At 45.1% G+C, this 27,793-nt stretch overlaps 1 protein-coding gene across 8 annotated transcripts; it reads right to left on the reverse strand.

The window, feature by feature from the left end:
- Positions 1-890: 890 nt before the first annotated feature.
- Positions 891-26,903, reverse strand: dnajc6 (DnaJ (Hsp40) homolog, subfamily C, member 6). 8 transcript variants are annotated; one of them, XM_081717666.1, is made up of 20 exons: positions 26,616-26,900; positions 23,416-23,584; positions 15,912-16,047; positions 13,920-13,969; positions 13,252-13,400; positions 11,587-11,709; positions 10,526-10,659; positions 9,876-10,070; positions 9,383-9,491; positions 9,112-9,191; positions 8,365-8,558; positions 8,007-8,036; positions 6,895-7,311; positions 6,614-6,769; positions 5,944-6,039; positions 5,518-5,655; positions 5,071-5,400; positions 4,797-4,945; positions 4,344-4,520; positions 891-3,815 (listed from the first exon to the last, which is right to left on the reverse strand). In XM_081717666.1, exons 1-20 carry the CDS (start codon positions 26,628-26,630, stop codon positions 3,714-3,716), a joined length of 2,949 nt encoding a protein of 982 aa, XP_081573792.1. In that variant the 5' UTR covers positions 26,631-26,900; the 3' UTR covers positions 891-3,713. The 8 variants fall into 8 exon arrangements, with proteins under 8 accessions (XP_081573792.1, XP_081573797.1, XP_081573796.1 ...); XM_081717671.1 differs by having other exon boundaries at positions 26,560-26,900; XM_081717670.1 differs by lacking the exon at positions 23,416-23,584 and having other exon boundaries at positions 26,560-26,903.
- Between the last annotated feature and the right edge of the window lie 890 nt (positions 26,904-27,793).

Raw genomic sequence — 27,793 nt, forward strand, 5'->3', positions numbered from 1 at the left:
GTGGATGTTAAACAACTCTGCGACGAAGAGTCAGAGGAGGATGTCAAGAATCGTCCTGACGCACAGGCAGCGCAGTCATGCACGTTGCGGGGTGGGGGATGATTTCTTGGCAAACCGTGTCTCTGATGACTATGGATGGGCGTTTGGACACTGGAACTTACCTAAGTATTATGGCTGACTAAGTTCTTCACCTTGTGGCACCCTTTACCCTTTGACAGAAGGCCACTTTTCAGCAGGACCCAGGGTTAAACATAGATTGGTTCCAGGAACGTGACAGTGAGTTTTGTTTGCATCCCTGGCCTTCACAATCCCAGGGACAAGGTAGAACTACCTCCTTCTAATTTCCAGCAACTGCAAGAAGCTATCCTATCCACATGGGCCAAGGTTCCAACACGCTATTAGATGGGTGTCTTTAATAAAGTGGCCGTTCTCATTCTCTCTGTGTGTGTGTGTGTGTGTGTGTGTGTGTGTGTGTGTGTGTGTGTGAGGTGACAATGGCACAGTAATGGCATGGTTGTAATAATGAGTTGGAGGATAGCTAACACAAATTGTGGATAGAATAGTGTATACTATAGTTCTAACTGTACACTTACAAGTAAATATTTCTTATAAAGTGGCTGATGAATGTATAGTCTGGATTTTGAAAATGGCTCAGAGCTGGACATGTCCCCATTTCCCCATGGATCCCAATCAAAACATCTTACTAAAGAAAAACAAAGCAGATTTCTCAGACTGAAAAGACATGGCTATGAAATGTAAAATTTAGAGGAAAAAAAAACAAAAAAAAACTATGTGCCTGAGATTAACTGAACATTTTCTAGTGAAGCAGAATTTTTTGGTTGTTGACTGAACAATGTTTTAAAAAAATAAACCGAGTAATTTCACCGATCCTGTTTTCTCTTGCCCATTTATTTGTGCAATGTACTTAAGCACAGCATCAAATAGGGGGACAGAAGTGGAGAGGGCACAGGAAATGAGTAAATACCGATACAGCAGACAGGCAAACACGGAGCTGTATCCAAACCACTTTCTCACAGAGGACAATAAACACCACACATTCACTACTGTATACAGAGGTTAGCTGTAGAGGGATAGGACATTTCTAAGATCAAAGATAATTCAGTCCACAAGAGGAAAGTACCATCATGGATGTATGGGTCTTTCGAATAAACAGTTCTTGCAATTCTGATAAAAAAAATCCACGTGCATTCACTCAGGTTTTTAGCACTGAGATGTTTGTGAAGGGTGAGACAAATAACCGAAATCTAAAGAAACGAATGGCAGAATTAAACATGTCGAGAGCAGTCCTTTTTCAGAGGTTCACTATAACATAACCAGAAAAACAAAGAGCAGTGGGTATGTGGATATGTAGGTACTGTAATGTACTTGTCTACTGCAAGTTGTATTTGTATAATGTCATTCAAGTGCAAATATACTGAGAGAGAAAGGGCAGAGTTTGTGGTTGTACAACACAGAGTATTTCTCTCTGGACAATGTAGTTACAGTCCTACACACTGTTCATGAAGCTACCAAAATGTCTCGGAGGTTGATCTGGTTTTGTGGGGGGGGTTTTCTTTCCCTTATAAAGAACTGAGGAAGGTCAGCACACTGTTTGTCAGAGCAGGTGGCGAGATTGAGGTCTGCTTTAAATGAATGTGAAATTAGAAAATACCTGTAAGTAGAATAATCAATGCAGTTTTAACAGGATTTCCATCCCTCACATTCGCTGACCAAAGAAGAGACAAAGCCTGCCAGGACTGGTTAACAAACTAGGAAAATAGACAGCAATGCAGAGAAGTTACAAATAACATGAAATGAGCCCAAATCCTGTTCAGTTCTGCACAGCAAATAATTTATATCAATGAGTAGGGCTGTTCCACTCAAATGTATTTAACAAGATTTAAAAAATAAACATCAAAACTACAAAACCTTTTTCCCCCCTCAAAGATTCAACGTGTATTTTAGAACAGAGGATGATGGCGCATTACATCCTTGAGCAATTCTATGTTCTTATGTACTTCAACGCAGTCTGTCACCAGTGAGTATTAAGGGGTGTGGCAATAAAGGCAATATTCTGATACATTATCACAATATTACATATATACCATTTATTACAATAAATAATATTTTAACAAATATTGCATCAATATTACACTTACATAAAAATGTTAAATTGTTTGTCTGAATTTAGTTTCGCATCTGTCTGAATTATTTCTATTTAATCCATTACCCATTCTTTAACAAGGCTAGTCAGTTAAAACAAATTCCTGTTTACAAAGGTGGCCTTTGATTAGACAGTGTACGAAAGATCAGAATGTTTAGTGAACATTTCATATGGTACAGCCCGATGTGAAATTGAAAAAGAAATTGCTGGAATGTATGAAATTTCATAAATAATAACAACAATCTGTCAAGTTGCTTCAATAATCTATCCTATTTGACTCAATACCTACATTCTCCTTTCAATCAGTCAATTAATCCGACAAGATCGATCTAATTTAGCTAAATATGCACTGTAAAAAAAAAAAATTATATTTGCATGACATGATTAAATAAACATACATTGTAACAAGGATGTCTTATGCCTCAAGTGAGAACAATTCAGTGCCACTGTAGTGTAAATATTTACACTGTAGTGTAAATATGCTGTTTTGCTGTTGTGTTGTAGTTGCTATATTATGAATAAATCCATTATCTTAAAACTTTACTTTTGTAAACAGTATATCATAAGATACAGTGCAACACATTCCATACACAGATACATTAGTAGTCATTAGAAACTAGGAGAAAATTCAACTTCTAGTAGTTACTGTTGCTTACAGTTAAATGGGCTGCCAAAAATAGCAAGATGGGTACCTTTCTGAACACCAAAGATAATGATCAGAAATTATTCTGCATGAAGAAGACAAACTGTAGCCTCTCATTCTGTGGGAATGAACAATCCTATGCTGTTTTAATTTCCAGTGTTGCATGTTCCATGCTGGATGTTCCGTGCTGGATGTTCCGTGCTGGATGTTCCGTGCTGGATGTTCCGTGCTGGATGTTCTGGATGAAGTTTAAAGCACTCCACAGTTCCTATTTTGTATATAATTACACCGTTACCTTCTGCTAGCCTCTGACTTTTGCTCTCCACTCCAGGCAACACTCGTGATATGCCTGAGCAAGACGATTCACCACAGACATGCGTAAAGTGTGCATTTGGCTGAACAGCTCCAGTGAACACCCCTGTATTTGCAACACTGATGAGATCCACTTCTAGTTTGCAGCTGTTAGGCGTGGCGCCAGAGAAAACCCCTGCCTCCACAGCGCGCCGAGCGCCTGAACCACAACTGAGCCGAACTGAGCTTGCTGGTCAAACAAACAAACAAAAACAAAACAAAACGTCTACGTAGAAGCGCCTGCCTGGAGGAAATATGACCATGCCCACATTCACCCAAAAAATGCACCAAGTTTCAGAGTGGTTTGCCTGCTTTAATTGTTTTATCAGATAGCAGTTCTATAAGTCGTGAGACGGACCCTCAGGCTACTCTGCTGTACACGTTGCTGTGCCTATAGGAGCTGGGTTCATGAGCGGGAGAAGAGCACTCAGTGTGTGTGCTGGAGGCGTGGTGGGGTGTCACATACATACTGCTCTGGGGACAAACAGCTCAATGGTTGTATCATTGGCCGCTGAAGGGTGGGTTGTTGAGAGGGTGCTTGTTTTGATGAAAGTCTCAGTACAGAGCTTTCTGTCCTTGGCTTTCAAATTCTGACCAGGCATCGTTTAGTTCCATAAAAATCATCTTGGCATATTGTTCATAGGGCTGTCCAGTGGCCTGAAGGTGAAAAAAAAGAGAAAGATGCATGTATTTTGCACATATGTCATATATTTAAAACGCCTCATGTGACTAGAGTTGGCAAATAAATCTATAACTTTTTATTATAAGGTTTAAAATAGTACACGATATGCCCCTATGTTTAATTTCATACGTAAAACTGAATGTATGCGTTTACTCGTATAAACTGAACAAACATTTTCTTAAACCTTTTTCAATAAACTATAATATACCTTTCTTTAATAAGACTTGTCTATTAATAATAAATAGCTGTTAAGAGAATTCTTTAACCTAAATGACTGTTTCTCCAAAGCCATGTTTGTTTTATAGCAGCTCATGTTCATTTCTGAAGCCAACATGTTCTCCGGAGTAATTAACAACAACCAGTGTCCTCAAAGGACTCTCTCTGACAGTGCACACAAGGTTTCTTTACAGCGCACACAGGAGAGAGACCGCCCTTAAAGCCTGCTGTCAATGTACGTGCACGATAGAAGGCCTCTCCTAAAGCGTCCCCGCGTGTTCTCTCACCTTGTCGGGGTGCACGACCAGCACAGCCTTGCGATACACCTTCTTCACCTGTTCGGGGGTGACCAGGTCGGCCATGCTGATGGGTTTCCAGCGTGTCTCTCCCTCCCACAGCACCGTGTGCATGGTGGACAGCAGAGCCCGGATGTTGCGTTCCTTCCCTTCAATCCAGTCCAGGATCTGCAACACACACGCACACAGACACAAACACACAAACACACACGCAGGAGCTCATCTCTGAATCCCGCTCACGCCCGAGCTTTCATGGTCACGACATAGCTTTCATATGGTAAATGCATCTAATGCTGCATTATACACACAATCTTGAACAAGCAGTAGCGTTTAAGCCACCCTGTATTCGAGGACTGCACATGATGCTTGTGTGAAGCCCAGGGCATGCAGTGACAACTTCCTAATATTTTTCTTTTGCTCCATGCTGATTTGTGGGCGTCTAACCTTGAGTTTCTCTGGGTCCATCTCTTTTGCCAACTCCTCCTTTCTCATCTCCGCTATAGTCTTCGGGCCCTTCTTGTCTTTGCTGCCCATGAAGCCTTGACCAGACAGCAGGTCATCAAAGTTAGCAGCTGTGGCCTTCGGCTTGGTTCCTGGAACGCACGGGAGAAACGCGTCTTCTTTCGGTGCTGAACAGACTTTTTAATTAGTTCATTAAAACAACTCAACAGTATATTCTACCAGAGACATCTCTGACAGTGTGGCATCTGCCACTAACCCATGCTAGATTGTGCTTTTACGCCAGCGCCCCCTGGTGGACCCCCGCTCATGCCGGAGAAGCTGACGTTGTAGTTGGGCCTGTTCTGGGGAGAGCTGTGTGGCATGGAGGGCCCTGGAGCTTTGGCCTGGACCGGATGGGAAGCCTGACCCTGGGGCTGCCACTGGCTCCCACCGCCTGGCTGCCACGAGGGGAAGCCGGCGCTGGGCTGCCACCCTCCGGTGGAAGTATGCTGGGGAGAGGGCGCAGGCCTCTGGGGGGAGCCCGTTTGGGGGAAGCCTCCTCCTGTTCCGGTGGGGGTGGTGGGTTTACTGGAGAATCCTGAACCACCTACACAACACATTGAATGGGAGAGGCACATGTGCTCAAGACCTCAGGACGGGGAGTCATTTAAAAGGTATGGATTTGGGTTTCTGTGCCCACATGTGCCCATTTATCCTCCCCTACCTCCCAGAGTGGCTCCTAGGTTGCCCAAGTCAGCGAAGGGGTCCAGAGTGTTTGGTTTGGCCTGGTGGGAGGGAGTATTGTGGACAGAACCAGTTGGACTCGTGCTGGCTGACTTGCTCCCCATGCCTAACCCTCCACCTGGGAACACAGAAACAGCTAAATATTGCTTGGCTACAATCAGACTTTACCGAAACTGATTATACTTTGTTGTCATAAACATCTGCAAATATCTTCAAATATCTCCTCATGTTTATTAACACCTGAATGCAGCACGCCTGGATTTTTATAGTAATGTGATCATTTGGATTATCACCACTTTTGGCACTACAACATACAATCTACAGCGGCGTTTCTTGTATGACACGTAATATGATGTGTGATTCTAGAAGCTACCAGCAGGTGTCGTACTGTAGTGTTTTCACTCGCCTGGCACTGTGGCTCTGTTCCAGTCCCATCCTCCCATCGCGCTCTGCTGCTGGATGTTCACGGTGGGGGTGGCGGGCGGTGCAGGTGAGCTGCGGCCTGCGCAGGGATTAGCAGCGGGTTACGGCCCAGCACGTGCGGGCCTGAGCCGTAACGCCACACTGACAAAACAAAGTGGTCCCTAGTAGTTCAGGCCAAAAGAGTGAAGGCAGTCACCTCCGTGCTACATGGAATGCTTATCCTCGAATACCCTGAAATTTCAAAAGCAAAGCTAAACGCTCCTGACTTTATTTCAAACCGCTGCTAAAAAGAGACCACTTTGTTTACTAAAAATGCAGCATTTTAATTCAACACGTTTCCTGTCCGCTCAGAATTGCTTTTCCTAAGCCTCCAGCTGGATTCATGCAGTTTGAGCGGCAATCAGGCATAAGATCTTCCACAAACGCATACACTGGTATCGGCACAGGCAAGCACTAGACCAACGTTCATCGCAGCGCAATGCGAGCAGGACTAGCAAGGTGCAGCTCGGATACCACAGTTAGAGGTGCATGTTACAGTTGGCAGGCCTTCACCACGAAAGTGCTTGGTGGCTGTCAGGAAACAGTGCGCAAACAACACAATGCTGGGGCAAACCGGGAGCAGCAGCCACAGCATGCCCAGAGGCATGCCTTACCCATGCCCCTGCTCTGCACAGTAGGAGACGGAGATCGTGTGGCATGCAGGAACGGGTCCGGCTGCCCCATAATACCTGGGCCCAGGAACGCCCCCATGAAGTCCGCAGGCTTTGGGGTGCCAGCAGCAGCCGATGCTGACCCAAACAGGTCGAAGCCTCGAGGGATGGACAGACAGCGCAGTCACGTTGCGTTCACAGGATCAAACTCTTGCACAAATTGCTAGAGTAAGAGAAAACAACAACAACAACAACAACAAGAAAATACCCATAAGGGTACGCACTGTCTGCAGGCCGAGGCGAGGGACATGGCGACGTAGAGGGGGCGGATCTCCTAGGGGTGGACTGGGCGGAGGCAGGGCCACTCGCGGGCTGCGGAGGCGGAGCCCCAAATAGGTCTCCCAGTAAGTCGGCGGCGGTGGCGGCTGTGGTGCCAGGGAGTTGTGGAGAGGCTGGAGGAGGCGGAGCATCACCTCCATCCAGGCCAAGAAGGTCCACATCCTCGGCAGGCGCAGGGGCGGGGCCGGGTGGAGGGGCAGGGGCAGGGCCTGGCCGAGCGTCTGCCTTTTTGGCCCCTGTGGCTTTCTCGCTGCTGGCATTGCTCTGCTGGCTGGAGAGGGACAGCATCTCATCGTCTGATGGCTCACTCTCTTCGTTGGGCCCCAGTCGGCCCCCGAGGGCTCCGTGACCCTGCGCAGGATCTAAACAGTGCATCCATGGAAACGGACAAGTTTACAGAGGGGCGATCTATACGTCCACGGAAAGGATAAAAACATGACTGATGACTAGGAAGCTTGGTGAAAATGCACCTGCAAAAAAGCAAGCAAACTCACATGCATAAAAACTGATTTATTTGATTAGAACGTTTCATGTCCAAAATATAGGAAATCAGCTTTATGATTCAGTTGTATGCAAGATTTATTTTGTTTAAAAGATAATGGTCTGTTTAACAACATGATATAAAACTCTACAACTGCAGAATTACATTACTATTCATCAAATAACACTGGGCAAAAAAAATTGAACTTTTTTTTTTTTAAGTGGACCTTATAAGACTGTTTATGCTGAATTTGAATGCTTTTAGGATTTTTGATCACATATGGATTTTAAGTAATACATTTTCCAATAATTATATATTACTTATTCATAAATAAGGCTCTTGTCACATTATAAAAATATATAATAAACATAAAATATATAATAAACATATTTTAAAAAATGCACAAAGCAAAATCATTGTTGACCAGTGTAATTTGTACAACTTTCCAGGTAATTTTATCAAACCCAGTCCAACACATCATCTTTATCAGTTTACACACCAATTATGCTATATCCACTATTTAGCCACCAACTATATACCAAAGGGTTTGCACTAGGCATCTACACCAAGCCTTACCTTCCAGGTTCAAACCCTCCATCATTTCATCTTGTTTAAGGGAAAATAAAAGTGGCATTGGTTTAATGAGACATTGTAATGTCCTGCAGAATGTATCTGAGTATGCCATGTCTGTGTGTGTGTGTGTGTGTGTGTGTGTGTGTGTGTGTGTGTGTCTGTGTGTGTGTGTGTGTCTGTGTCTGTGTGTGTGTCTGTGTCTGTGTGTGTCTGTGTCTGTGTGTGTGTGTGTCTGTGTGTGTGTGTGTGTGTGTGTGTGTGTGTGTGTGTGTGTGTGTGTGTGTGTCTGTGTGTGTGTGTGTGTGTGTGTGTGTGTGTGTGTGTGTGTGTGTGTGTGTGTGTGTGTGTGTGTGTATTTTACCTGCCATGGCAAGCGTGTCCTTGTGCTCCTGGTGTGAGGAGAAGAGCACATTTGGGCTCAGGTCTTTGGTGGGGAACTGCTCCCAGGGTGGGGTAAGGTCTTTCTGCTTATCTGTGTTCTCCACCTCGATTTCCAGCAGCACATGGAACAGCTGTGGATACTTCTCTGGAGAATCGCATGCGTCCAGCTCTGACCTATAGATATACACAACCACAAACACTGTAATTCCTTTTACGCCACATCCACAGAAAAGCAGTATTATCCCGAGCGTCACGCTCCAGTTGTCAATCTGCCAAAGAACCAGCAATCATGCTTCACAATCACTCCCCTGTCCCTCATTTCACTAACTCCTAGCTTACAGCCATCTGCCTAGCACTCTGCTCTGCTCTTTGCAATGCTGCTTTTTCTTATTGCTGCTGCTAGTGCCACTACTATTGCGTTTGATTCTGTTTTCTCTGTTTTTGGACTTTTAACATCCATTAAAATCCACCCTCCATTGCGCTTACTCATCCCTCGCTCTGCCTGCAGTGTGTCACACAGAGAATACTGCTTTGTGGCATTATAGTTACATCTTATGAGCCATTTGTGTCCATATCACTAAGAGTATTTCAAACAGGCAGTTCATTTTACATAAAGACACACACACACAAAATCATGCAGTAAACGTGCACACACAATCGCTGCTTAAGAAACATTTTGGCATTTTAGGATTATTTTATAATAAAGCTGATAAAAGTCAATACATACTTCATAAACTTTAAGACTGTGGTGCCAGGGGAAATAAAGCCTGTATGGAACTGAATCTGGAATATCTGTGTGTTGGTCACCTGCAACAACACAAGCATTAAATCAAGCACTCGGATATTGTATTAGCCATTGTTTTTCCCATGAGGATTAACACAGGTTGACCAACACTGGCAGCAGTAGTGTGGCCAAGTCAATTTGCCAAGTCCTCTGTCCCATAGTTTTATGTCTGACATGAAAACCCCTCGCTCTCGCTTTATGAGGAGACCCCTACCTTGGCTTGCAGTGCATGGGAGCGCATGTGGTAGACGGAGATCACGACGTCTCCCTGGACACTCACTCCAAGGGGAAAGACCACTTTGCCCTCATGCACCCGGTACTCCCTGTGGAGGCCGGAGAGAGGAGAAGTGCGCACACAGATGATTCACGGTGTGTGCAAGCTACCACCGTTTTTCCTCTATGCAAAAAAAAATCCATTTAATTTCAGAATAATTTCATCATTTAACTAAACTGTAGCAGACAGAATTCTTCAGTGTTGTTTGCAAATGTAGTTGTACTATATATGCCAATATATCACATTTTTCTTAACTATTGTATTAGAGGAGTCAAGAAAGATTATGAAAAGCTGATCAAAACAGCACATTTTCTTAGCATAGCTCGCCACAGCGGTTATTTTATGTAAACCTGAGGAGGAATGTGGGTGGTTTGTGGGAAAGGCTACACGTGAAGCTTTCTGAGCTGTCTTTCTGCACAACCACCCAGCTCACCTCATTCTCTCATAGTCCTGAGCAGTGGAGATCATCTTGGTCTCGCCGATCAGGACGTCACAAAATGGCCGACAGCCACTGCGTTGTTTGTTGAAGCAGGGTACGGGACTCATGGTGACAGATTTGATGACAAGCGGCTTGGAATGCGGCACTGTGGGTTTCTCTGCCACCATGCTGCACACGTAGCCTACGTACCTGCATGCACACGCACGCACGCACACACACACACACGCACACACACGCACGCACACACACACGCACACACACACACGCACACACGCACACGCACACACGCACACGCACACACGCACACGCACACACGCACACGCACACGCACACACGCACACGCACACACGCACACGCACACACGCACACACACACACACACACAAAATATCACTATACAAACACACTCTTTCAATAAGACATTGAAAATGAATATCTCAGATGTATAATAACTTTTAAAAAGAATGAAATATCCTAATAGTGTTTCATTAATATTCTGTGAATTTTCCAATAATTGCCAATTGGCACTGACTAAAGTAATCAGCTTTCTTTTGTTCAAAACTATGATGAAAACAACTGTGTTTGCAGAATCAAAGACAACAGAAGCCATATGACTGCTGGCTCTTGCTTTCCAGGTATGTGTACCTCCTGTGTGAGGGCCAGAGTCCAGTCGTGGGCCTCTTGGCGCTGAGCAGCTGCATGGCGGGCAGCGGGTTGGCAAAGAGGTGACAGAAGCAGAACATGGCACAGACCAGCACGCCCATGGAAGCTCTGGCATCCTGAGAGAGACGCACAGCAGGGAGGCATTCTGAAGACGACCGCTCAGAGTTCATGAGGTAAGACTACCCGAAACGCAATGCGCCAATCCGCCCGAAGTACCCGGTCAGGGGCGACTTCGCTGTCCTACTTGGCAAAAACAGAAACCGGCAGAAGCAGGAATCCTGCAGGAATAAACACTTCATTCTACCCAACACGCTCGGGCATGTGGGCCTTCATGAGCGCGACAGATGTCAGGGTGTAGATGAGAGACAGATGGGCATGAGTCAGTCTCTCTTGGTGGGGCCCAGGAGGCACCAGCCGGGTGCAGTGGGGTTATCACACTGACGATGACAAATTCTCATGCAAAATATGATTGCTCTCGCACATCTAATATTTCAAAAGAAATAAATACTGTGCAAAACCTCACATTCTCAAGGCCTCAACAGGCTATTATTTTTATGCACAATCTTTTGAATTCAAATCTGCACAGTTCCAGGTTCGAGCAGCTTGCAGGGGTTTGACAGCGTGACTGAGCTCGCCCAGAACAATTTAGTTTTCTGCGTTATGTCAGTCACCTTCTATTTTTAGGTTGTGGAAAAGGTTCTCCAGCAGGAACGGAACCGAAAATAGCGTAGATTTATCGATGACATCTGATTACATCTTAATCGAGGCAGCACCGCAGGTGTCTCATCGATAAACTTGGCGGTAGGGAAGACGAGACGGTCAGGAGAAGAGGACTGAATGCGTATCGGACGAACCGAGGCCGTCCTGACTCCTAAGCCAGTAAATGCTATTAGAGTTGAGTGTGATTCGCGGAGACGTAATCTCTAAATGAAGTGGGCGTGAGGTATGAGGGAGAGGGTGAGGAAGCAAGCCTAAAGGAGCAGGGTGAAACCCCCCAGGGGTGACTGAGGGTGTAACACAGAAGGCTGCGCGTGTTCTCTTACCGAGCAAGTGATCACACACACGTTCTTAGGGTTTTGCTTGAGCCAGTTGTGCATGTTCTTACACACAGCGAACAGGTTGTGAAGGCTAGGGGCTTGCTTGGAGGGCCAGTTGCATTCAGATACCTGGATATATCGAGAGGGAGGAAGGGGGGGGAGGTAGAGAGAGAAACAGATATAGATGGAATATAGAGACAATGATAAAAAGAGTTTGAATAAAGAAGAGATGAAAGGGAATAAAAAGGATGAAGGTGGATGCAAGTAAAAAATCACTGATACTGTAGAAAAGACATATATTTTGTAAATATATATAAACATACATATACAAAATAGCAGAAGTTCTGCATTAAGCAAGTGTGAGATAAGTGATAATCCTGTGCAGAAATACACAATCACACTTACCTTCATTAGCAACATTACCTTTATTGCCACAACTTATGCAATCACTCATGCAAACACCTGAGGTCATAAGTGGTATCTGCTACTATGTGGGACCCGTTATTAGTAAGGACATTATTCCATGGTCCACACAGCACACCAGCTCTTTGCAGCTGCAGATGGAAACGCCAACGACTGCACTATGTTTAGATGTTGTTTCGGGTCTCTCTGTTGTCCGCAATGGCGACAACGCAACGTATTCACAAAAACACCAACACCCTGCTCTGCCTCGTTTACACGGGAGTCTGAATTTTTCTGCACCAGTCTTCCCATCCTTGCACAAACGCAAGGTGCACAGAGCACGAGGTGACCAAACAGCCCAAGTACACTCCATTTTTATCACGGCCGTCTACAGCAGTAGTCTTCTAATAACAGCTATAGGAACGCCAGGTTTGTGCCATTGCATGTTCGTAGTGATGTAATCAGTGGGCGTGAAGACATTAGTGAACAAATTCATTTGTTGTTTATTTCTTGCTGTTTTTCCTTTGCGAAACATTTCACTTTCCGATTTTTTCCGATTTCCGATTTTGCAGTCAGGATCCACTAAAAACTTTAGGCTAGTGGCTGTTGATTCCACTGTGATGGTTTGCCTCTGGACGAGCATGCCATATGCGTTGTTCTTTTGCGCATGCAGGTCAGGTTAGGCACCTGGTCTGTGCAGGCTAATGTCGGATATAAGTCACATTAAGTTATTGTGAACAGCCTATCAAAAAAAAAAAATCAGATATGGTCAGAAAATCGGATTTGGGCATGCTAGCTATTGTGTGAATGTAGCCAAAGGTACTGACATACAGTAGCACTGTATTGGAAAGTCTTTGTGTACCCATAAAGAGAGGACCCAGGGTGTATTTTGTTGCTGCAATAATAATATATAATGAGCCATTTGGATTACAGATTAAGGCCCATTGTGGAGAGTATGTGTTGGGCCATTTAATTAAAAAAGGCCTTAACAACTAATAAATGGTGCTCAGTTTCCTCCACTTATCCTACTGATCTTCATATAATATATGTATTTCCAGTTATGCTGGCTGTGAAAGAGAATATGGATAGTGGTACTCCTTCTGCCAATATTAACTTCACTGTGCTGTGGTGAACTAAAGGACACACTTTTGTGAAGTCTCATAATAATACTGGGATTTGCTTAAAGAGGTCCCTGACATTCACATTCCACACAGTAAGAGTACATGAAGAGCACATTTTGGGATTTAGAGTCTATAAATCCCCTCTCACCCGGTTAGAGAACTTGGCTCCACGGTAGTTTCTCTGGGACAGGTTGAAAACAGTGTAGTGGTCAGCGTGGCGTGAGTCCAGAAAAGAGCGGATGTCCTCCACATGGTTCCTGTAGCCCAGCTCCACTGCCTCAGCAGGATATGACATCACTGAGAGGGCAATATAACAGAAGATTATACAATCACCAGCTGACCAGCTGTGTATCCAAGTGAAACACGCAACAATCTCAAAACCTTCAAAACATCGATAACCGTCCCTTCCTGAGGTTGTCTATTGTACTGTGTGTCTAAGTCTGTTTTGTCCTATAACTCTGCTCTGAGACGCTTGTTCCGAGAGCTCCACGGTCACCTGTTGTAATTAGCTGTGGCAAAAGAGTCAAAGAGAAAAAACGTGCAATCGGTTGACTCCCAGTGAACTGAGACCCACGTGAACGGGCTCTCGAGAGCAAAAACGCGGTGTGTGCACAGTTTACACGCTGTACAGCCAGTCCCGACTGGACCTGCCCTCCAGACCACTGCTTTACTAACGTCTCAGAACTTCAGGACAGACAGAGAGAGAGAGAGAGAGAGAGAGAGAGAGAGAGAGAGAGAGAGAGAGCGAGAGAGATGGGCAGTGCTTGTGCACAAACAAGTGCACAATAGGTATATAAATAAGAAATAGTTACTCACCTATGATACGAGAGGTGACGTAGGCGATGTCCAACTCTCCTTTTGTGTATCTAGTAGTGCAAACAGGCACATAAGCCTTCAGTGCTTAAAACAAACATCTGATTTTCCACAATATATAATTGTTAATTCTTTATTTTCTAATTTATAATCTTGTTCAGTATCGCTTCTTCAAAAATGACTGGTACGTTTTTATCAGCATCAACAACACTAGATTCCATGATGCGCGAGGGATAAGTATTAAAAACGCAAGTGTGTATTATTCATGCTTTTCTCATCACAGCATCAAGGACGCAATCAAAGACTAAGACCTCGTTACCAAGAATAACTCAAAGCTCTGAGCAAACGTCTGTTTTGAAATATCATATGTGCCTGTATCTGCTAGAAGAGCACAGGTTGATAAGCCATAATTGTTCACCTAATTCCACACCAACACCACCTTGGCCTTAGAAAGCATATGTCTGTGGCTGAATATGCACTGCTGGCATCACTGAGAGGTGTTGCGCAGTGTTACGCAACAGGTGAGTAAACCGAGTGAAGTGCTGAAATCTCAGAACCTCATGAGGTAATGAAGTATGGAAGCAGCCTGCTATTAAAGGCTTCTGCCTGAGACGTGAACAGCAAGTGCAAGCATGCACACGAATGCACAGAGGCACGCGTGCACACACGCACAAACACGCAACCGCATTCCTGTCATAACAATTGTTTCAGATGAGATAGAAATATCTCATATCCCCTTTAAGGACCCTTTGCGGTATCTGTGTTGCTTCTCTCACACAGGTTCACATGACTAATAAGCCAGCAGTTCCAAAATAAGTTTGCCTCGTCACTGACACAAAGATTGAGCATTACAACAGCTTCTGATGTGTGTTCTGTCTGAAAACCACCAATTGTGGTTTGCAGCTGTCAGTAAAGTCAGTTTTGGATAAGTCATGTCTTAAGACTGAGGACTATGAGGTTTTGAGCCATCATCATCTGATCACTAAACAGATGTGCACAAAAAACTGGAGGAAAATCTGCTGCATAGTGACTAACTGAACAGTGCTTGTCTAAATGGTCTTTTATTGTGAACAAAAACAAATGAATAGTGCGTGAGATTTGGACAGCAACCACAGCCATTATTGGCTGTTTGCTGTATGTGACACTTGGGCTGCATCCCTAATGACAAACCTGTGATACTATAGGCCTAATAAGTAGGTTAGACTTAGTAGTCTAGGTGCTTTTTTAGGCTAATCGGATAAGAATTGGATGTGTTGCTACAGTGGTGATTTGGCAGAGAAGACTGAAATTTTGAAAAAGCAGAACCTGCTAGAAGCTAGAGAAAGTAAAGTGTATATGAGTATAGTGACACACTTTTAAAGCAGAAAGCCTAGACGCTTTGTTATTGCTTTGCCGGTGGATGTGTATGTGAGTGTGGGTGGGTGGGTATGTCTGTGTGGCTTCTGGGGCAAACGGGAGCAGGTGGCATCCTCCCCTATACCCCAGCTCCGTCTTGTCACTCTTGAAATCTCTTCAACCTCCTGTGCGTTTCCTTTCTTTATCTCATTCCTTAATAAGGCTTCACGTTCTCTTCCATCCCTCTGTGTGATTAAATTACACCGCTCAGCCGCGCGATGTCGTCTTCATATAACTCGCATGCGACCCAAATGACAGAGCCTCTCATCATGCACCAAGTTACTCTTTAAACATTTTCAATACAATGGGAAGAAAATGATTCTGTGAAAACAAATAACATCATTTTTGTCACATACAGCATATACGTAATGTAAATGAGGTGTATTGCAGTGATACCTCCACAACCACAGCTATTATCATCACACTAAATCTACGACAAGTAGGTCACCCAGAAACCCCCACCCCCTCCACACACACACACACTCACACACACTCACACACACTCACACACACTCACACACACACACACACACACACACACACACACACACACACACACACACACACACACACACACACACACACACCGACAGGACTTACGTGGCTACTTGATTCATAACCTTGGTGGAGGTGTCTTTGATGGTGTCCTTCAGGTTGTCCTTGAAGTTGCTGAAGAACTTTCCAGCGCCTCCTTTGACCATGTCTAGCAGTCCCCCCCCATAGCTCCCATCCATATCTGCAAAGGGAAGAGCCCTGATATGATCCCAGTGTCACTGCTCACAACACACACGCCTCTTGGCGCTGGACGTCACCAGTGCCTTAGAACCTTACAACCACGCAGGAGAAAAAACACTCCAAAATAGTGCAACATGCAGAAATACATTTGCTGCACATAAGCAGTGGGCCGTGTCCTTGGTGTTTGTAATCTGTAACACTAACACTACTTAAAGCCCCTTAGTGGGCTGATACAGAGTCTGGTTTCATCTCTAATTACATGCATTGCTTGCTACGAACTAGATGCAATGGAAAAACCAGTCCGTATATATGACTATAACAGTCAACTATGTTTAACCTTCCAGATCAAATATGTTTCTTAATCAGAGTCTATAAAGCTATAGAAGTCCTGCATCACGTTTTTACTCCATTTCCTTTCAATAGCAGTCACTCACTCACTCGCAGCTGCATTTTACCAAGCTGCCTCTCACACGACATCATATGAGTGCACCAGCAGTTCTGACATGTAGAAGAAATGTGATAGAATGATTAGTGCAGGAAGAGAGGACTGAAGCCACGCTCCCTACTCAAAGACACTTTAGACCACAGGCAGCGGCCTGGACACGTCTGTCACCATCAGACACCCTGGACACGTCTGTCACCATCAGACACCCTGGACACGTCTGTCACCATCAGACACCCTGGACACGTCTGTCACCATGAGACACCCTGGAGACCTATGTCACCATGAGACACCCTGGACACGTCTGTCACCATGAGACACCCTGGACACGTCTGTCACCATGAGACACCCTGGACACGTCTGTCACCATGAGACACCCTGGAGACCTATGTCACCATGAGACACCCTGGACACGTCTGTCACCATGAGACACCCTGGACACGTCTGTCACCATGAGACACCCTGGACACGTCTGTCACCATGAGACACCCTGGAGACCTATGTCACCATGAGACACCCTGGAGACCTATATCACCATGAGACACCCTGGACACGTCTGTCACCATGAGACACCCTGGACACGTCTGTCACCATGAGACACCCTGGACACGTCTGTCACCATGAGACACCCTGGAGACCTATGTCACCATGAGACACCCTGGACACGTCTGTCACCATGAGACACCCTGGACACGTCTGTCACCATGAGACACCCTGGAGACCTATGTCACCATGAGACACCCTGGATACGTCTGTCACCATGAGACACCCTGGACACGTCTGTCACCATGAGACACCCTGGACACATCTGTCACCATGAGACACCCTGGACACGTATGTCACCATGAGACACCCTGGACACGTATGTCACCATGAGACACCCTGGACACGTCTGTGACCATGAGACATCCTGGAGACCTATGTCACCATGAGACACCCTGGACACGTCTGTCACCATGAGACATCCTGGAGACCTATGTCACCATGAGACACCCTGGACACGTCTGTCACCATGAGACACCCTGGACACGTCTGTCACCATGAGACACCCTGGACACGTCTGTCACCATGAGACATCCTGGAGACCTATGTCACCATGAGACACCCTGGACACGTCTGTCACCATGAGACACCCTGGACACGTCTGTCACCATGAGACACCCTGGAGACCTATGTCACCATGAGACACCCTGGATACGTCTGTCACCATGAGACACCCTGGACACGTCTGTCACCATGAGACACCCTGGACACATCTGTCACCATGAGACACCCTGGACACGTATGTCACCATGAGACACCCTGGACACGTATGTCACCATGAGACACCCTGGACACGTATGTCACCATGAGACACCCTGGACACGTCTGTGACCATGAGACATCCTGGAGACCTATGTCACCATGAGACACCCTGGACACGTCTGTCACCATGAGACATCCTGGAGACCTATGTCACCATGAGACACCCTGGACACGTCTGTCACCATGAGACACCCTGGACACGTCTGTCACCATGAGACACCCTGGACACGTCTGTCACCATGAGACATCCTGGAGACCTATGTCACCATGAGACACCCTGGACACGTCTGTCACCATGAGACACCCTGGACACGTCTGTCACCATGAGACACCCTGGACACGTCTGTCACCATGAGACACCCTGGAGACCTATGTCACCATGAGACATCCTGGACACGTCTGTCACCATGAGACACCCTGGACACGTCTGTCACCATGAGACACCCTGGACACGTCTGTCACCATGAGACACCCTGGACACGTCTGTCACCATGAGACACCCTGGACACGTCTGTCACCATGAGACATCCTGGACACGTCTGTCACCATGAGACACCCTGGACACGTCTGTCACCATGAGACACCCTGGACACGTCTGTCACCATGAGACACCCTGGACACGTCTGTCACCATGAGACACCCTGGAGACCTATGTCACCATGAGACACCCTGGATACGTCTGTCACCATGAGACACCCTGGACACGTCTGTCACCATGAGACACCCTGGACACGTATGTCACCATGAGACACCCTGGACACGTATGTCACCATGAGACACCCTGGACACGTATGTCACCATGAGACACCCTGGACACGTCTGTGACCATGAGACATCCTGGAGACCTATGTCACCATGAGACACCCTGGACACGTCTGTCACCATGAGACATCCTGGAGACCTATGTCACCATGAGACACCCTGGACACGTCTGTCACCATGAGACACCCTGGACACGTCTGTCACCATGAGACACCCTGGACACGTCTGTCACCATGAGACATCCTGGAGACCTATGTCACCATGAGACACCCTGGACACGTCTGTCACCATGAGACACCCTGGACACGTCTGTCACCATGAGACACCCTGGACACGTATGTCACCATGAGACACCCTGGACACGTCTGTCACCATGAGACACCCTGGACACGTCTGTCACCATGAGACACCCTGGACACGTCTGTCACCATGAGACACCCTGGACACGTCTGTCACCATGAGACACCCTTGAATGAACAGCTACCAAGCTGAGAACAGAAGTAGCACTGTTGCTTTATTTATTTATTTATTGTGTGTGTGTGTGTGTGTGTGTGTGTGTGTGTGTGTGCGTGTGTGTGCGTGTGTGTGCGTGTGTGTGTGTTTGTGTGTGTGTGTGTGTGTGTGTATGTATGTGTGTGTGTGTGTGTGTGTGTGTGTGTGTGTGTGTGTGTGCGTGTGTGCGCATGTACGTGCGTGTGTGTGTGTGTTTGCGTACGTGTGCGTTTGCGTGTGTGTGTGTGTGTGTGTGTGTGTGTTGGTACATCTTCCCTCACTGGACCGCTCCCAAACTATTAGCCTGACTCAGCCACCTCCCACTTCTCTCTGCAGATTCTGCCTCCACACAGTCACTGGGCCGCACAGCGACAGTGGCAGTGATATTACCCACTGAAGCAGTGCCAGGCCTGTTCCAGGCATCAGGCTCGGAGACGCTGGGGAACAGGTCAGCTGTGATTCAGCTCTTCCTACCAAGATGCTTAAATGCTTGCATCATTCTGTAACAAATTAGTGACAGAAAACACATTCAAAGGAAAACTTTGCAGAGTGTTTTCATGCAGCGTCTGCAAAATTACACTAAATCTTCAATAAATCCAGCTTGGTTATCTCTTGGGCAGAATATAATTGCATGGATATTAGGACCATGTGCTGGGTCTCTAGTATTACTTATGTGGAGAAGAATGGAGGGCTATTCTTGACATGAAAATAACTGAAATTTGTCATAGATACACAAATGTTTTAAGGTGAATGTTATAAGGCCATAGCTCCTGAAGCACATGCGCAAGTATACAAAAACCTTTCCTCTGAATACACACTCCCACAACACACACATGAACAAAAACACAGACACAGACACATACACATACACACACAACCATTAACGGCTTTCAACTAGAAACAAGCTCAGGTTGCATCTTGTCAGGTGACTGTCTCTGGGTCTGTTTCATTTGTTAGCTTGAGAGCTGCTCCAAATATTTTAATGGCAATATACCTAAAATTAACTTTTAACAATATATATATATATTACACACACACACACACCACCAAAAGTAGTGGAAAACTGGTAAGTTTGTGGGGCTTTGCATAAAAAGGCAGTGGAAGGTGCAGTAAGGTAAGCTAACAGACTTTCAGAACAGCTCTAACAGTATTTCAGGAAGCAAGGAATGGCTCTGCACTGCCAGAAGGGATGTCGTGCGTTGCACTGCAGCAGCTATTTACAACATCTTGATGAAACAGAAGACTGAAAGTGATACTGCAGTGAAGGTAAGAACGGAGAAGTCAAAGGTTCTCACTGAGCTGGACCGATTAGCTGTTCTCGTCACTCGAAGCTGCTTGTTCCAAACGGTGAAATGCCACAGGAACACCTCCCCCAAACCTCAGGCAACCGAACGCGTGATTTCCGAGCAGCAGCATTTGATAGTCAACTAATGGCCACCAACGGCCGGTCTTGGGCACTGGGGGTTTTTCATGCCAGGAGTCATGAATGCCACCTCCTGCCTGACCAGCGCTTGTGCTCGGTCCTGTGCGTCAGCCCCCCCAAAACATTTCCACTCGATGATGTCATGTGTCACAGAGTGCACGCTGCACGTGCACAGTTTGAGCAGTGTTGCTGGGACAGTGTTTCTGACAGGCCAGCACACAGCACAGAGCTAAACCCGGCTGAGCACGTTCGCTTCAAGCTGCTACATGGAAACAGGGCGGATCCAAATCCGCTGTATTCAGCGCATAGCAACTACGCCATCATGTCATCAGAAACACAGGAAGACCCTTCAGCTGTGTATTACCATACAGCATATTGTAATAATGGCATTAACTGTGTGTGCCCAAACACTTCTTTTACATATTGCACATTTCTTTAAATGCTCTTATTTCTTTAGATGTTCGTTATATCTTAGGTCCTGTGCTGTTGTACATTTAGTATCACCAAACTCACTGTGTGGGAAGTCATCCTGAAATAAACTCAGCTGCTCTATTAATCACTCAGTGCCACCCCTCTAAAACCACTCTCCTAGAAGTCATTTGCAGGATCGTTAAAAAATGAAGGGTGCTTTAGCTAACCAATCAAAATGCTTCAGATAGCCGAGCAGTTTCAGGCCCAGGCCTAGTTGACATTGCCTAAATGTTCTGACACGGGGAAGAGATCATGAATGAAAACAGTGACTTTGGAGAACATGCATCTAATCTATAAATATTTACCGTCAAGTGGCAATGAGCACTGATAACCTTTCATACCTGTCCATGCCAATCATGTCTTGTTATGGGCACTGCAAGTAAAATCCAAGATATAGCATGTGATTTTTATACACGTATATAAGAGAGAGAGAGACAGAGTGGGAGTGAGAGAGAGAGATTCAAAATTGTAGTAAAGTACACAGAGTTTCCAGAGAAACGGGATGTTTCGGACGGAGGTCCTTCATCAGCTGTGCAAGCAAAGTGCGTCTTAATTACTAATAGGAGGGGCCGGTTTATATGGCTGTGTTAATAATTTTAGATGTACCACATCTAGAGCGGTTGCAGGCTACAGTACCACAGCCATTATTTGAGTGATCATTTCTCTCACTCTTGACAAGCACATCTGTAGCAGATATATACTTTTGCTGGGCAAACTACTTCATTACCGATTATGACATGGAGACTTTAAAAAGAGATGTAAGCACTAACGGGAACATGAATTGGAGACAAATAATAAAATCTTAGAACTGAAACAAACCTTTTCAAACTGGTACAGTCACTTTTTCATTCATATTTATCCATGAGTCTCTCGAGCATTGATTCTTTTATGTTTTGACTGCCATCTGTTTATTAGGGAAGGTATTCCTCGATGTTTTCTTCAAGAGTATAAATCACAATTACAGACCTTGAGGTAAATGGCATTTTATATTTCAGGTATCCACATCTCTCACATATCTCACATTATAGCCACCAGCTTCACAGTCCTTCCGCCTGATTTTTCACAGTCAGGAACAGAGCAGGGTAGCTGCACTGCATGCTGGGCTGGAGCACTGGACCTGGCCACATAGAAGACCCTATCCAAAGAGCCAGAAAGGTGAAAAAAAAAGACTCCATTCGAAGCCGGCAGCTGACTTCAAAGTCTCTCTCAGAACACAGAGCCTCTGAACCCCTACTATGTCGCTTTTATCCTACAAGGGGTTATGTGTCTGTGGTGAGAAAAGAGAGAGAGAAAGAGAGAGAGAGAGAGAGGTGCCTATAAGGCCATGTAGATCAATAAAGATGAGGAATATAAATTGATCTGTCCCTCACACATTTCCTATTTAATTCTCCACCTGTTTCACACTCCACTCTTTTTCTCTGTGTCTAGTAGGTTGTACCTTCCCTCACTGACATGGGATTTATCTCCCTCTCTCGTTCTCTCTGTTTGTGTGTGTGTGTGTGTGTGTGTGTGGGGGTGGGGTGTCCAGTTACTGGATCCAGCTCTACCTCTTCAATTATAGATCACATCACGCAGCCAGACACAAAGCATCCATCCATAACATTCATCCAGAACACAACATCTTACTGGAAACTGGCTAATATTCACTACATACAACTCTCAACAGCTTCAGCTTCCTATTTAAACAAACATTGGTGACCCACAGTAATCCAGCCACTGTAATCAAATTCTTCATTTTGGATGGAAATCAGAACAAAAACAAATAGTCCATAACCTTTAAACTAAGAACTAGTCTTCTCAGGAGAGTCTGTGGCAGTTTGACAGCTTTATAAAAACCTAATTATGCTAATCTCTGTAGATTTTGTAGTTCTATTCCTCACCAAGACCCACCCTCTTGCGTGCACACATACACACACACACACATACACACACTGCGGAAGGAGACAAAGGCAGACACCAGCTGAGACAAGAGCACCTAACACTGTGCTTTCCGGGAGAAACACATTCTCCCTCCGCACACCGCTGTCTGGGTCCCAAAGCCAGGCTCCCATTCCAGCCCACTGCAGTAAGCCTCCCACACGACCCCAGTTTCACATCTCTGAAAAAATAAGATAGATCTGATAAACTGCTATGTCTGCTATGGTCTTTTTTTTTTTTACTAACTGCATGATAAATTTAAAAGAAACAGTTTATGCTACAGAAAAAAAAAATGCATTTTACACACATCGCTTGATGCAAAAACTTTTAGCTTTAACTCATGTGATACCACATCACGGTCGCAACACAACAGCGGCCACAGTACGCCTAACCCATGCTTTTGTATCACGATATAGCCTACGTTCGCTGCTGCAAGTTCGTGCACATCGTATCTGCCTATTTAGTAAAAACGACTAGCAACACATTGCGGTGCAGGACTTCAAAGACATTTCACGCACGGGGCCGCGGACACGCTCACTCAAGGTTGAACGTCATACCTGCGCTGTCCATGGTGCTGTAGTCGTCCGGCCGCGCCAGGCCTGCCTTGGAGCCGAGGGACGCCGCCGTCAGGCCGCCGCCGAACGAGCCGCCGCCGCCGCCGCCGCCGCCGCCTCCGCCGCCGCCGCCTCTCCCCCCGTTACTGAAGTCTCCGCGGCTGTCCACCAACTGCAAAGATTCGTAGCCATCGTAACTGGTCTTTTTCTTGTAGCCACCGAGGAGGCTCATGGGCGCAGTCGCGAATTACATAGGAACGAGATGAATTCAAGAGGGTGCGCGCATCTTCGGACGCCCGGCGCGCCGTGCTGTGCGCGTGTCCTCGCGTAGACCGCACCGCGCACGCGCGCGAGCCCGGCCCTGCTGCGCGGGACGGGTCCTCTCCGTCGTCGCGGTCTGTGCTCGCTCCCAGTAGGAGGCTAATGCTCGCCTGTTTCGTTCTACATAATAGAAGTGGGAGCGACGCGGTACGACGCAGGTGGTTCTGTTAAAAGTAGAATTTTTACAGCTCAAAATTAGGCAAATTTCATTTTACAGCTCCAAATAATTTTAATCAACTAAGTGATAGAGAGACAGACAGACAGACAGACAGACAGACAGACAGACAGACAGACAGATAGACAGACAGATAGATAGACAGATAGACAGACAGATAGATAGATAGATAGATAGATAGATAGATAGATAGATAGATAGATAGATAGATAGATAGATAGATAGATAGATAGATAGATAGATAGATAGATAGATAGATAGATACTAGGTTGACAGCTTCACTTGACTGAGGTGTAACTGCATATGTAAGTTAGATACTCAATAAATCTGCAAGCTCAGTGTTATGGAAAACAAAAAATATGGCTATTTTTTTTTTAATAAATATATGTAGCACATAGTAAGTTCTGGCAAAGGGAATCTACAGCCTGTTGGATTTAAAAACTGTTTATGTGAGGAAACCACCACTCTTAAATCAGCCTTAAGAAAAATGTAAATGCTTTGTCAGTGGACATTTTTCAGTCCAAGTCCATTTCTCTAGGATAATGATTTAGCTCCAAGTTAGCCACTTGTGCTTCCGTCTTTGGCCCCACTGCTTGGCAACCACTGACGCTGCATGCTTTCTCATACGACAGCCTGGGCCTGGGAAACTGAGAAAGGAGAAGCTGGGAACTCAGCATGTAGGAAGTGTCACTGCAAAAGCCTCCAGGAGCTGTCTACCATTAATTACCAGCTTAATGTTCTAACTCAGTCTCTCATCTTCACCACTGCAGGAACAAACAGCAAAAGCCCCACAAGATGATAATTACAAGGAAATGAACATGTCGGCTAAATGCTTCAAAAAACAGTTTTCTTTTAGGACAACAGAATGATTGTACAACTGCATTTATTATAGAAGTAAGGGAATGTTGAATGCTTCACCTAAGCTTGCTGCAAACTGTAGGTCTGAAGAAAGTTAATGCTCTTTAGAGACTTCTCTTTCATTACTCATGGCTTTACAGAAAGGGATTGGCCGTAGGTTAATATAACACTGCTGTGGGATGGTTGTTTAACAGAGATCTTGTGATCTTTTACAAGAACTATAAATGTCTCACATCATCCTTAAACTCACTGAATAAAGTCCACCATTGCTGATCTGCAAGCTCTAATTCTTGGTCTACAAGTGCTGGAAGGCAAAGATCTCAGAAACACCAGATTTATTTTTCACATTTCCATCTCGCATCATATGAAGCATTTTAATAATACATTTTCAAGCTGTGTTTCCAGTATCCTATAGGCTACTTTCACAAATGGCACTAGTGAGCAAACTGTAATGTTCTTCCTTAAAGAAATACAATTCTATCAGCAATCAGACTCATAAAATTTCAATACCTGAGTTTCCATTTTCCCTTATAAACACATGCATGGAATAAATTTTATAGCTAACAACCACACAAATGGTTAACCAACAACCATAAAGAGTTATACAGACTAAACTGGATGCCGCCACTTGCAATGGCCTACATATACATGGCCTGCTATATGGTTTCAGGTACATTATAGGATTGTCCTCTTCTTGATGTTGTTACTCATGTGTAAGGCTTATCGCTGATGTGCAATGCAAACATGTCCAGGTTACATCAGCTAAGCTTAGGCTATATAGTCCTAGGCTAAAAAATACAAATGCATAGACCACCAACATCTTCTTAAAGCTACAGCAATAGTATTTACAACAAGCTACAATCGCTAAACGGTAACAATCGTGTCCTTTAAAGTATGCGGTCAGGGCTGTTGTATTTTGAAGGCGGTGTACAGTATACAGAAGGTACACAGTAGGCCAGGTCTCAGTATTAAGCTCAGCAAAGTCCCTGTCAAGAAGGACGTGACATTGGCTCCATGGAAACAGAGACAGACAACGTGTTCTCCTGCATTAACGTTGCGCAGAATACGCCCCCCCCCCCCCCCCAAAAAAAAAAAAACCCAAACAAACAAACAAATACAGCATTTTGGTGTTGTATTTTCACCTAAACCTAGAACCACAATCTTATCCCTGGTCTCCTACAATGAGACACAGATGCCATGACGTCATTCCGTGTAGCACACTTCCGTTTTCAAGGAGTTCGGGTGGACACGGCTACAGTTTAGCGTGCAAACCCGCTATAAATAAGGAATAAACGACGTGTGCTTTGAGGGCAATAATGTTGTCCTGAAAACCTGAACATTATGTTGCCTTACGTACCAGACACGTTTTTAGGCACCGTGTTATGTCACTGCCATCGAAATCTAATAAAAACATCCGACATTGACATCTAAACAGTCGATTTATTCTAGTGCAATCCATTCGTGCGTGTAGAATATATGTCATCAGCCGTGTGATGTTAGAAACAGCTGATTCTATCATGGGTCTCTGCTGATCAGCGCCAATGTACTTTAGTCTGAGCTGTCATCTAGATCATTTATACGCATTACAGCAGAACGTTGCACCTGAAGGGGATTTCACCGCGTCTGTCGAAATTAACCTTTAAGGACGGCGATTCAAACCGTAATAACAGGCACGACTCGTTATGTAACAGTCCGATCTGAATCGCAAAGACCGCACAACATCACCGGATGTGGCCAGACGGGCTTACGGAGTCACATGCCTTTATAAACACCAGCAGGTTGTCGCATCCTACCTTTCGGCGTGCTCATTCTTCGAGGTGCGCGGTAACTTAATTCCAGAAATGCTGACCTTTCGCTTCGTCATTCGCTGCCTGTCAAAGGTCAGATCGCTCCGTCCGCCACCGAATCGTTGCGCGGTGCCGAGAAGATGATAATCGAGCCACTGAGTGAAAGATGGACGCAAAGCAACATCACCGGATCCGTAGGCTACTTTTAATCACGCGCATCCACTGTCACGCAAGCCGCTGCTCTTTCGGTGATGTCACAGCCCGTCAACAGCAGGTTCCTAGAAAGCTTATTTGTTATTATATCTTATTTGGATCCACAATATATAAAATTTATTTTCGGGCTACTTATATAACGCCAGATGTTTGTTTGTTTGTTTTTTTCTAAAATGAGCCATCCATATATAGCCTAGTTTCGAAAACAACGTGTTAAATTACTCATTCGGTTGAGATTTCTCTAGATTTAATAGTGACAATTACATATTGGAGCAAAATCAAAACACAAATAAATAAAACTCAAGCGTAGACACAGATGTCCTGTAATGGCTGCACGTAATGTAACGCAAATACATGAATGTTCAACAGAGTATTAGATATTTCGGATGTTTGTTGTCAAGAATGCTCATGTTGCTATATCCTGTGCACGTTAGAAAAACTGACCACTGACCAGAGTATTTCATTTTTAAAAACATGTGCTTATTTGTTTGTTCCGTTGTTAATCAATTCCGTTCGTATATGACAAAAAAATGGTCTTTATATTTCACGCTTTTTGTAAGTCTGTTTTTTCCTTTTGTTAACGTCTCATCTCTAGTCAGAGTTTTCTGAAAGCGTTTTCAACGAGGTTACAACGTAAAGAACATGACTTGAAGATGGCTCCATTAAAACGTTATAATTTTCTTGACAGAAAAGAAGTTGGAATTACAGTGGTTTAGAATTACTTATCAGAATCCAGCTGGAAACATGGTGAGGGGTTTGCTACCGTGTCACCACAGCACATTATTAGTTCACAAGCTGCTCCAACATTATATCATAAAAATTCTGTAATACATTTAGAATTAATTTGTTTCTATGTTGCGGTGGGTCATTTACACATACTGTGTATTCCCCTTCCCTGTAAAGAGCCCTGCTCTCTACAGCTCAGTGTGAAGTGCTTGTGACTGACTTCTAAGCCATATTCCCAAACCCTCTAATAGCCTACTTGTTTGTAAATCCAGTTCACCACACTGATATTGTCCAAGTCTTG

Source organism: Electrophorus electricus, chromosome 7 (assembly GCF_041902795.1).
Source record: "Electrophorus electricus isolate QZ-2024a chromosome 7, ASM4190279v1, whole genome shotgun sequence".
In the NCBI taxonomy this organism is placed as follows: Eukaryota; Metazoa; Chordata; class Actinopteri; order Gymnotiformes; family Gymnotidae; genus Electrophorus; species Electrophorus electricus.

Bases quoted from the DNA above. Each gene is read 5' to 3' on its own strand.
- dnajc6 (XM_081717665.1), bottom strand. From the start codon at position 23,644: ATGAGCCTCCTCGGTGGCTACAAGAAAAAGACCAGTTACGATGGCTAC. The intron at 10,660-11,586 runs GTAAGAGAACAC...CGTCTCTCTCAG, and splicing joins TGTGTGTGATCACTTGCTCG to GATGCCAGAGCTTCCATGGG. The intron at 4,946-5,070 runs GTTAGTGGCAGA...CGTGCGTTCCAG, and splicing joins AAAAGCACAATCTAGCATGG to GAACCAAGCCGAAGGCCACA.